Source organism: Haemaphysalis longicornis, unplaced genomic scaffold (assembly GCF_048455015.1).
Source record: "Haemaphysalis longicornis isolate Haplotype H1 unplaced genomic scaffold, Haemaphysalis longicornis Haplotype H1 scaffold_2, whole genome shotgun sequence".
In the NCBI taxonomy this organism is placed as follows: domain Eukaryota; kingdom Metazoa; phylum Arthropoda; class Arachnida; order Ixodida; family Ixodidae; genus Haemaphysalis; species Haemaphysalis longicornis.
In genome coordinates this window covers 208,615,907-208,628,090 of record NW_027526295.1, presented here as the reverse complement: position 1 = coordinate 208,628,090, position 12,184 = coordinate 208,615,907, and the positions used below count along the sequence as shown (strand labels likewise).

The window sequence follows — 12,184 nt, the reverse complement described above, 5'->3', positions numbered from 1 at the left end:
CTTTGGGTATCTGCTGCTTTCATCCCGATGGCGTTATTTTTATTCATGTAAATGCGAATTCTTTTGGTGCGCTGCGGCAAAAGGGCGAAATAAAAAAAAAAGAGGAAAAATCTTTGTTACGACTTCTTTGAAGCCCTGCTGTTTAGTCTTACAAAGAATATTATATGCATGGTTAAAAAGGTATGAACACAATTTACATGAACACATGCACACATCATCTTGCGTTACAGTGACGATATATCACCTTTTGGTTTTGTTAAACATATTTTCTAAAGTGAAACACCCAGAAAGGCTAATTTTCTAATATGAAAGATTTAAATGGAGGGGATAAAAATTGCGACGTGATAACCATGTTTGTAAAGCGCACTTGCCACGTTTAAAGATTTCTCTTCTTCGCTGCCATTCTCGCGAGACCCTAGTGGAGAGCAATGTCCCGTGGAGTTGTTCCAGGGCTCGTAGAAATCGTACGCCATGACTGATGCGTAATCCAAGTGCCTGCAAAGGCGACATTGTACGTGCTCAAACACAGTTTAACAAGACGTGTGGACACCGGCAGCGCTACGAAAAATTTTTCACTCTTCACAGACGAATTCGCAACCCTAAACTACACGCTTCTCAATACATGCATGAGTCGAAGCAGAGCAAAAGAAACGAGCTGTTTTAGCAGCCAAGCTGTTTAAGCTTTTAGTGCCCCCGTCCAGCGTTACCACAAAACGCAGGTCAGCCGAGCGCACGTGCGCCTCGTGAAGAGCCCCCGGCGTCGTCCAGGCTTGCGCGTGGGCTTGCGCCACGTGAGGGGCTCGCTAAACGTACAAAGAAAAACTACTGAGCGCGCGTGAACATTGCGGCTCGAGAGGAGCGCCCGGCGTCGGCCAGCTCGACCTTCGAGAACACTCTGCCCAGCGTTCGTGGCGTGATCTCTCCACCGTCGCCGCCAGCCTTCGGCCGGCAGCCACCACGCGTTCATAGCCAAGTTGCCAACTTGCTTGGAAAATAAAGTGATCTCTCTCTCTCTCTCTCTCTCTCTCTCTCTCTCTCTCTCTCTCTCTCTCTCTCTCTCTCTCTCTCTCTCTCTCTCTCTCTCTCTCTCTCTCTCGTGCTGTTCTCCTCGCCAGTTCACGTGCGTTCGCGCTTGATGGGGGGTAAAGAACAGCTCGCGCTACAAACGCCGAGTTCGCGAAGCCGGTGGCCGCGGGTTGTTGCGCGTGCTAACGCGGTCCACTTTGGGATAGACGTGAAAGGCTGGGGGCAAAAGTATCCGGGCCTGCTAGTCATGGAGAACTTTCAGCGGCAAGTTCAGAAATCCATGTGAGGGGCAACAGCCGGATCTCCAACGAAGGGAGAGGGGCCGCCAGCTCTGCTGTGTCTCCAGCCTTGCACCACTAGGGCAAACTGCGCGAATTTTTGCAACTTGCATTGCGCTACTGGTACTGTCAGTGTCGTCTTCGCGAATAACCCTCGTCCTTCGGCCCACTCTCTCTTCCTCCTCGCTCGCAGCTGCCGCTCCTCTTTCACAAGTGGCAGGCAGCTGTCGGCGCGCCAATCGCAGGCGCTCTCTTTTGCTGGAGAGGGGCCGTACCTCGCACAAGTGGCGCGGCGGATCTCCGAGCCAATCGGACGCGCTCACTGCGTGCTTCTCTCGGCAGTCAGTTCACCACCCGTGCGGCATGGGTAGGCCGCACTTGCTCCGCTCTCCCGAAGAGCGGGCAGCCATGCAAGAATGCAAACGTGAGCGTGACCGTGAACGTAAACGTGCTCGTCGACCTAATCCCGGGTTTTGGCAAGTATAAAGCCAGGCGAAACGACGACGGCGGGCCGACGAAAGGGTTCTACACCGACACTGAAGGGGTTGGTCAAGGGTTTTGCATTTTGATTTGACCGAAGGGGCGGGTTAACGTTTTCACTGGGGTCAAGGTTCGCGCGCGCCCCTTTTTTCGGGAAGGAGGGGTTCGCTATTTTTTAATGCAAAAATCGGCGTCACTCAGCGATGATTCCAAAATTGGCCCACCACGGCGCAAAGAGAATACAAGTAAAGTAATCAGGTTGAAAACAAAGGTAGGTTCATTTGGGTCGGGATGGGAATCGAACCCTGGCTTACGAAATGCGAGTTCAACAGCCTATCCCATATACACCACGGTCAGTCCTTGGATTCAGGTAACCAAGGGTGGACCTGGTGGATGAGTTGTGGCCTTCAACTTAAAAAGTTGGGTAGAGACATATATACGTATGTATTAAGTCGTGCCAAAGTAATTTGACCACGCTAATTATCGAACTAGCGAAGCGACGCTAAAAGTGTTGGACGAAGGAAATAATGGAAACGAAGAAAATGACGCAAAGGGAAAACGACGAAGGCGTTGGCGATAAGACGGCACAATAGCACAGCTGGAGGCCTACAGAAGCAATTTGACCATGCTAGTTGCAAAAATAGCTAGGCACAATTCAGATAATAACGCTATATTGGGATAACAAGGACGATTGGCCCAGCCTCTTGGGGTTTCAGTCATTATAATAGAGAAAATAAAACGACACAGCAAGAACATGATCATATAGTAAAGCGGGGAGTGCTATACGCAGAGGGTACAATCACTCTACCATGACCAAAAAATAATGGCATTAATATTGAGTTATGTTGGATGTAAGCTGATAAAAAGGTGTTACTTAAAATATACGGTGATTGATGAAAGATTAAGTTCGAAAAGTGAGGCCGATGTCTGTGAAAAGCAGACACCGAAAGAAAACGCCCCTGGTTTCTGTAGAACAATAAAATACAAAAAGAAATGGTGGAAGGTTGGCGCGCATGAGTATGGTAGCAAAAAATGGGAATCGAGCATAACGTGTCTTTAAGCTTAAATCATCATCACAATCATCACCATCGTCTATTGTCTTGAGGTACCCTCCCCCCACGGAGCAAGAATATATGGTTGGTCCGTGCCTTCCCCGCGCCTTCAGCTTCTGGAGCCCCGGGGATTGTCTACCTTTTCTCCATATTCGCCCGATAAAGAAGAGATATGTATATCCCCTACACTTTAACTGTCCTCTTCGCTTTGGTGTTTTATCTGTACTTCTAAACAATGACATAAGCTTCATATTCTTCGAACTTTTCACACACCTAGTAATTGCTGGCACGTCGTAAGCTGCATCGGGGGTTGCACCGACTGCCGCCACAGCCGCGGTAAGGAGCCGCCCTCTTGGCTCCAGGACACTCCTGAGCTCCTGCGAAAAACGCAAAAGAATGCACGTTCAAGTCACCGGTTTTGAAAAGAAATTAACACTGCTGTAAAAAGCCGTGTGCTGCCGCGGACGTCTAAACCCTTATTTTTTTTAAATATTTGCCGCAGTTTGGCACAATTGCAATTTTTTTCTTGTAATTATCGGGTGGAGGCAGCGGTTCCATTCATTCTAGTCCATAACCTGTTACCCCGTTAGGTTCGAACCAATGACCTGTAATTCTTACTGCTGCCTGATTCCGTTTTGTCAATTTACACAGACGCACGCACGCGCACATACCCACGCACGAACGCACGCACACACACACACACACACACACACACACACACACATATATATATATATATATATATATATATATATATATATATATATATATATATATATATATATATATATTAGCGCTACAAGTAACCGGTGAAAAAATCCACGGCTCACAAAACGGGCACCTGGTTAAAGCGTAAAGAACCAGTCAATGAATGCTAGGAGTGACGCCACATTTCCCAAGAAGCACGTATACACAAAGTAACTAATTGAGTCGAAAAGAAGATTGGGTAAATTTGGCTCCTGGTATTCGCTCTTTCCAGCGACGCTAGTGACGCCACGCGGAATTTCTCCGAAGCCGGGAGACGGTGATCGGCGGACCGATCGCTTCGGCGGAGGCGGCTGCGCGGCATCCGTGCGGCCACGTATACAAACGAAAGGAAAATAGCCGAAAATGCGCATAAATAATCGGAAAATAACAAGCGTTCGTATTCTCTCAACTTTATTGAAGGTGTAAAATCTGCGGGTAAATGAAAAAGTTTTGAACCTCATCGGTGTCTGCGGCGGGAAAAAAAAAAAAAAAAACGCGTCTTTTGGGCTGCCGCAATTAATAGTGCTTTGCTTGGCGCCGCTTTTGTAGGCTCTTCATATAGCTTGTGATCGTCTATTTCGGTATTATTTGCATTCATTGCCGCGTAATATGTCAACTGACCTTCGCTTATGTATTGTTAAATTGGCTCAATTCCAGTGCTTTCAAACATATAAGCAGCAAAGGCTTTCCAATCTGCTTGGTTTTATTTCAGTAAAGAAGCAAATGAAAACATTTTGCACGCGAAGGCGAGGAGCAAATGTGGTGATGTGCTTAGCAATTAATGACTGGATAGTATAAATATGTTGAAGTAAGATGTTTTAGCAATAACAATAACTTTGGGTCTGGTAATTCAAATGCGAGCTCTCGAATGCATTTTCATGGTTAACTAACGTTTTTGTTTTCGTGATAAGCATCGACGGACTTTTAAAAATCTTACCGGTAGTCAAATCAGCATAGCGTAATTTAGGCCAGGAGATTTATCTTAAATTGATTTATTGATTGAATGTGGGGTTTAACGCGCCGAAGCAACGCAGGCGATGAGGCGCGCCGTAGTGGAGGGCTCCGGATTAATTTTGACCACCTGGGGATCTTTATCGTGCGCCGAAATCTCGTACACACGGGCGTTTTTGCTTTTCACCTCCATCAGAAAAGCGGCCGCCGCGGCCGGGAATCGAGCCCGCGACCTCGTGCTCAGCAGCGCAACGTCTTAGCCACTGATCCACCGCGGCGGGTGATTTATCTTAAATTAATTATCACAAGCCGAAAGCGCACCTGTAATCTGATGTCTGCATCTTCATGTACGGTTCAATATCGCACGCCAATGTATGGTACGCACCCGTAAATACGTGGGCTTGTACATATATTTTTTCATATAATGCTAACCTGTTAGTTCGTCTGCCACTTGAACGGATGTAATGGGAGCCTCGTCCTCGCGGTTTTTTACTGCCCGAAGTCACAACTATCGGTTTTACTAAACCCAAGCAAAACACCACAATGCGCACATATCCCCGCCGCATATATGGTGCGCATGAGCTTCTGCTTAGCATGCCCACAGGAAAAAGATGAAAACACCTGAAGTATAACGTACACTGCAATAATCTTCCAAAACGCAGCGTTGCACATTCTATAGCAGTTTGTCCAATGAGGCGGAATTGTTCTCAAACCACTTCCGTGCGGCCTGAGCTGTGCGCAGCGGATTGCCACGCGCGCACCGCGTTTTACACCGCACCAGACACCCTGAGACGAACCGAATATTGTCTCGCATTCAGCAACGTATGACTCTGTTTATTTCTGAAGGACGTAATTGTTTCCATCCGGACTACAGGATTTTAGGCCGCGTATACTGATACTGGCGCGCATGCTGCTACGGGGGCCCGATCACCATCTCGTCCGCCATTGCCGTTTTCCGCAGCGCCACCTGTAGGGGATTGAAAGAGCTCATAGGAGAGCAGGGCTATGAAAACCATTGTCAGCGGAACCTCCGGGATGGGATAACCTAGAGCTGCGACAGTGACGAGGCTAAAAGCTACTGCAATGGGAGGCATCTACCTCCAAAGCAGCTTTTGAAACTACTGAGGTCGTACGGAGGGGAATGAAACACTCCATACGCCACCAGCAATCCTTATGGTAGCGAGCACGATGCATAGCATCCGTTCGATAATTGTACACTACAGTGCTTCCGCTAAGAAGTGCTTAGGTGTCCTAGCATTTGTTTTGTCGTGTCAATGCCCACCTGTAGCAGGAGAACATAGTTTTGCTTGTCCTGGGGCACCCCTCCCCTTGCAGCTGGGTACTCCCAGTCGAGATCGAGACCGTCGAAGCCGTGCTTGTCGAGGAAGGCTGCCGCGCTTTGGGCGAAGCGCTGGCGGCCGGCGGGGGTGGACGCCATTTGCGAGTACTTGGCCGAGCCCTCGTTCCAGCCGCCGACGGCCAGGAGCGTCTTCAGATGCGGATGAGTCTCCTTCAGGCGGTTCACTTTCTCGTACATGCCTTCGTGGCGACGCGCACCAGAAAGAGAGAGAGATAAAAATATTTAATGGAACAAAAGAGGTCATCTCGGCCCATTCACGGTGCTTACTACTTCCGATAAGTGAAAGCAGAATGACCGCGAAAACAGGAGGGGACAAATGGCTAGTTAAAATTAAAGCTAGTTAGTTACACGTTAAAATTATTGTTAAAATTAGAAACAAGAAAACGAACTATCCATTTCTTCATCACCGTCATCTTCCTCTTAGTTCTTCTCATCATCATCACAATCATCAGTAGCCTGTTTATGTCCACCTCAAGAATTACAACGGCTTTACCCGGCGCTATCTGAATGCATTCTTTGCCCTGAATTTTCTTTTCTTCCTCCATCGTGTTTGTCAACCCGCCTGCCGAGTCAAAACCATAAGGTATCATATAAGCAAGTCAAAATCATATGGACCCCGGGCCACTCAGCTCTTCGCGGCAACCAGACGGCATACGGCCTGGCCCGAGGACTCGCCCACCGGGCACCGCAACAAGAGCCGGAGCGCCGACATTACTCCACATTATTGACTAGCGAGACAACTGTACCCATCACTCACCGATAAGGCCACGAAACAACAGGAAGTCATCCTGAGACAACTACAGACCAATACCTCCCCACACTAAACACGACTACACGCCACCCTCACTACTCTCTATGATCCTCTATGTATTCACTGCCAAGCCCCAAGCACACTGTACAATATTGTCTGGGAATGTCAACTAAACCCACATCTTCCTCCATCCCCAACCCCTCACACGAGCAGTGGGAGAGTACATTGGCCAGCTCTTGTTCTGAAACGCAGCATTTGCTAGCGGAAAGGACGAAGACAGCCGGCCGTACCAGCGGAGTCTTGGACTCAAGATCCCGGCCACAAATATGCCCACTAAAGTCTCTCTGTCTCTCTCCATCGGGTTATCTGTCTTCTACGCCTAGTCCCTCAGGCTTCCTCTTTGGTATACGCCAAATGTTTCCTCATTTCTGGGGACTTATGGGGTTTACCTTAGACGCATTTCGCCGATACACATTCAACCACGACCCCACGAATGCCTGCAGTTGTCTCTGCTCGTATTTCTACCCAGTGGCTGTGGCCGGAGTGCGTTCTATCACGCTTTTCCCGTTGATTGCCGTGGTTTTCACAGCGGAGGGGCAAGTTCATCTCATTGGCCATTATACTCCGAGAGCACGTGGAATCCGCGGGTTTTAAAGGGACTCTGCAACACTTCCGATGAACGCTTTCACTCCTTCTTTCGCGTTTGGAAGCACTGCGAAAGCTATTGTTATAGCCAGCACGGAGCGGCACTGCGTGATTTGTTCGTCGCAGCAGATAAGCCTTCCATTTCGCTTTGCTCTTGTGGCTTTCTTTTAGGGGGAAGCCCCTAGGGGGTGGGGCTTGGCGTCTCCTGTCGTCGTCATAATCGTCGTCTCATGTAGTCATGGTACTAAAACACAGGGAAACTCGTCTACGCCTCGCGCTAGAACCTAACGCGTACTAAAAAAACACCGCGACACTCGTTTCCGCCTCGCGCTAGAGCGCTTCGTGAGTGTGAGTGAGTGCTTTATTGATATAGAAAGTAGAAAAGAAATGGACTGGGGATATTTTGAACTCATTTGGGAGTTCACCAGCATACAACCCAGTACGGGGGAAGGGGAGAGGGGGAATGAAAGGGGATAGGGGATAGAAAATGGGGACTGAGAAAGACGGAGAGAACGAAAGAGCTAAGGAGTACTTAACGCTGGCCGGCAGGCATTGGGCTACAGCTGTTGGATGAGGTTGGTCTCCTCGAGGAAGGCCAGGACAACTCGAAATGCTTCCCGCCGGATGGAGTTGGGGCCCGTCGGGAAAAGCAGGTCTATCAGGGTATGGCTGGGCAGCCCTAGACGCTGGAGTGGGGCCCGAAGCTCTGCTCGCGGGCATCGTGCTGGCGGCAGGAGCAGAGCAGGTGCTCCAGGGTCTTGGGCTCTGGGCATGTCAGCACATGTGGGCGACGACCGGCGGCCTTTTCGGTGCAAGCGGGCTGTCATGTTGCAGCAATCTAGCCTCATGCAGAGGAGTATGGAGCGGGCGTCCCTGCTGATGCGGCCAGGCAGGAACTGTGGAGCTTGGCCGCTGATGACTCTGGGGTCCGGGTGCATCGTCTCCACCTCCCGCGCCAGGATGGGTTGTGCTATAGTGCCTAGAATATAGTATATTCTAGGCACTATAGTTGTGCGGCGTCGAAGGACCTCAGGTCGCGGGAGGCAGGGACCCCATCCTGGCGAGCTGCACCTCTGGCCAGGGCGTCAGCCACCTCATTGCTGGTGATTCCGACATGAGATTGCAACCAGTGGGCCCGCAGGTCACAACCGCGGGACTCCACCAGGTGAAGCTTCGCCGCCAGCGCCCGCTCCACGTAGCCGCTGGAGCTCGATGGCTGGTCCACCGCTCGCAGTCGCAAGAGAGCGGTCCGGGAGTCGGTGAAGATGACGGCCCCTTGATTCCGGTTGCCCTTCTCCAGGAGAAGGTCTGCAGCAAGGTGCAGTGCGGCCAGCTCTGCATGGGGGGAGAAGGGGGGGAAGGGCAGGCAGCACACACGACTGTTGCCAAGCTCCATTGCCATGCAGGCGGCTCCAGCTCTGCCCATGGACGGTTGTGCGGAGCCGTCTGTGTAGAGCTGCAGGAGGCGGGCCGTATCGTCCTGCAGCAGGGCAGCAACCTCCTGATGGATAGCCTGGGTTGGTGGTGACCGCTTGCTGCGAATTCCCGGGAGCGTAGTGCTGATGCGAAGAGCTCGCCCGGTGCCAGGTGGTGGTGTCTCGAGGGGGGACGCTGCGGCAGCTTAATGTGACCATCGTAGATGGACGTCAGCATGCCCATCTGCGAACAGGGGCGGCTGCGGTAGCGCTGCAGAAAGGCTGGCCCGTCTGGTGTGCTATGGAGCCGGTGGATGTGGTGCAGCCCCGTCTGCAGGGCCCGCATCTGGATGGCCCAGGTGCCGGCCTCTGAGTAGGTAGCCGCAGCCGGGGACGTGCTTGGGAGGCCCGGGCCGAGGCGTATGACCCGGCGCTGGTCCATCTCCAGCTCCTTCCACCGCAGTGGCTGCAGGTGTACCAGTGGCAGAGCATACAGGACGACCGAGGACGCCATTCCATGAAACACTCGCAGGGCCACGGAGTGCGAGCAGCCCTGGCCTCGTACCAGCAGCCTTCGCACGCCCCGCTGGACTCCCACCGTGCACTGCTGGAGTGCCCTCACCACTGGTATCCAGGTCATCCGGCAGTCAATGAGGAGCCCCAGGTATTTGACCCTGAAGCACCACGGAAGCGGCTAGCCGCTCAGGGTGGGGGAGGGGGGGGGGTGTTGTCTTTTGTGCCTGGTGGCCACGTGGGTGGTACATAATGTCCTTTGCCTTGGCCTCGGACAGCTGCAGGCCATGGCTTCTCAGGAAGTCTGCTTCGTGCTTCGAAGAGACTTTACAGCTAAGCTGTATACCTCTACCTCCCAATGGTTTCATCTCCGTTTGCAAAAACGCCAAGGCGCCAAGAATACACTTATACACTGCATCCTTCGCCCCTCCCCAGGTTTGAGCTTAGTGGAGATGTCCCGGTTTTTTTTTTTTTTTGAGTGGCTATCGAGCGCGTTCATTGCCGCATCTGAAAGTAAGCCGTCCAATAGTTGCTACAGCGCTGTAATGGCGTAATTCTAGCTGTCGAAGAACGCCAACGTAGGGAAAAAGAAGAAATGAATGAAAGCTTTATTCTATGATCTTTTGCCGTTATAGGTACCATCTGTTCAGGAGAGAAATATCTTTTGAGCAAATTTCCAAGTTATCTGATGGGCATAGAGCAGTAATTCTTGGCAGGGGTATTTTGCCACCCCCTAATCTAAGTACTGGAGGTGTTGGTTGACTACATCCTGCAAGAATTTAAGATTTCGAGAAAGCCGAAAAAAGTGTTGCAGAGTCCTTTTAAATGCATAAACATCGCCGAGATTCCATCAAAACCCACTCATAGCAGGCTAGCAGGATGCTGCACTGCCTTGCTGGGCACTGACATCGCGAGAATTCATGCAGCGCATCAAATGTGGGATTTTTATAGAATGTTGTCTGCGTGTGTCGCCGTGCGTTGATGTGGCGTGGTGGCCCCGATCAGTAAAGCAATCGCTTGGTGATCGGGAGTGCTGAAAATCAAAACCTCAGCTGCAAGACTGAAAGTCGTATTTTTTAGACACCCCAGTTTATCAAAGCTACCCCGGACGCCCACAAACAGAGTTTAAAGGGGTTTCCTGAAAAGGAGTGAGATTTCAGGAGGTAAAGATCATGTTTCTTGAGGAGGTCGTTATATTTTTTTTTTTGCGTTTAAAGTTTAGCTGATAAACTGATGATAAAATCTGGCACGCGCTTACATTTCGACCTTAGCTCAACAACATGCTCTCAAATGTCCAGTTCAGCAGTTCACCAATTCAATGTAAACTTCTAAACAAAATGAAATTTTCATTTATTTAATACTTAATCTCCATTAAATATTCTCCCTACACCGTAAATCATCCCCTTACTTACACGTCTTCCTCGCTTTATTCAGACAAAGTTTGCTCACGAAGCGATGATTAGGTGCATATATCTCCAAAAAACTTCGGAACAACCTCGTAAGGAACGTGAGTGTTAATATTGCCACTAACTACAGCTTGAAATTAGTTTTGTTTATGTTTTTTAGACGCGCGTGAATGCGCCCGGTTATCTTATCCTGTGTTCCAATGGGAGCGCCCTTCGCTGCTTGTGTCGTAGCCGCGCCGGACAATCTTGATAGGGAAAAGGCGCACCTTGTCGTCACTAACGTGCACTGTACTTGTTTTATAGACAGTGTTCTCGACTTAACTCGATGGTTCTGAAAACAACAGTGTTACGAGATAAATGCACGCAGAGCAAACACCGCGGCATTGGATTCGCCGACGTTCGACTGTGTACGTCGCTTCGCTTCTTGAACGTTTGCATTTTCTTGATTCTGGTTTATTGCGGAGTACAAGTTTTGTCTAATAAACGTTCATTTGTGTAAGGACCTTGCTTCGTTCTTCACTCTGTGACAATGATAATATTGTATCGAGGAACATTCCACATTCACGCAACGGCGTCTGTGTGAACGTGAGATGAACGCGACGGCGGAAACCTTGGCCGCCGTGGAGTGCGCTCGTGTGCCGCATCATGTGTACCTACCCACTCCGTAGTTGTCCTTGAGATCCAGGTTGGCATTGAAGGGCGCGATGACGCCGTTGTCCAGCTTGGCGAAGGCGTAGACCAGGTGCGTGCAGAGAGACGCATCGATGTCGTCCACCGAGAACTTCCCCGCGCCATTCCAGTGGTACGACCAGCTTCCCCAGTAGCACAGGAACACTTGACGCTTGGACGCACCATCTGCGACTGCTGAAACAACGATGGCCACTTCAGCGTTCGAAGTTTTGCTTCGGTAACTACGATATTCCAGTAGCTGATTAGCTCTTGAATGCCATGGTTATCTATCATTGGTGGACCTCCAGGTGAAGGTATTTAATAAAAAGCCCTAAAGCCTTCCTATGGCGCTGGACAAAATATGTCCTCCCAGCAATATAAGTTTAGTTGTGACGCCGACTTTAAAGGGGCTCAGCGTATAGCAGAGCAGCATAAACATTTATTCGACAATCCCCATTGTATTTATCACAAGCTATTTGTTTAATGGCCAATCGATTTCTTTCGGGCCCCGCGGATCTTTTTGGCTGGAACTGTCTAGAAACATCAGCGCTCTGGCTGCGCCAGCAGCAGTAGTAGTGTGTCATTTCACAAAACCCCGGCGACGTTGGCGTCTTCTGTGAGAAGCCTCGGCCAAAGTGGACATCAGGAAGGTTTGAGGGAGAAGATGGAGGGGGAGGTGAGTTCCCTTTGTCAACGCAATCCGTCCCACAACCAAACCGTACTGCTAGCGCAGACCTCATCGCATCGGTCACAAATCGCCCGCCAGCTTTTCGTTTGTACTCGATCCTTTGGACTGCTTGGTTACTCGTACGTTCGAACTCACCCCGTCGCGTGCGGTTAGGGAGAAAATGGCGTGCAGTGGTCGGTATTTTTCTCTCTAACAGAGTTGCT

At 50.3% G+C, this 12,184-nt stretch overlaps 1 protein-coding gene across 3 annotated transcripts in view; it reads right to left on the bottom strand.

Annotated features, from left to right (window-relative positions):
• The window catches only part of LOC144169839 (chitinase-3-like protein 1), an 82,879-nt gene that overhangs the window by 47,914 nt on the left and 22,781 nt on the right, over window positions 1-12,184 (bottom strand). For 2 of the 3 annotated variants that reach the window (XM_077699216.1, XM_077699217.1), the window contains exons 3-6: window positions 11,282-11,488; window positions 5,817-6,073; window positions 3,110-3,213; window positions 372-495 (exon numbers count right to left, since the gene is read on the bottom strand). In XM_077699216.1, coding sequence (XP_077555342.1) covers window positions 372-495; window positions 3,110-3,213; window positions 5,817-6,073; window positions 11,282-11,488 — 692 coding nt within the window. The remainder of the gene's footprint in view (window positions 1-371; window positions 496-3,109; window positions 3,214-5,816; window positions 6,074-11,281; window positions 11,489-12,184) is intronic. The other variant, XM_077699218.1, reaches the window with a different exon arrangement.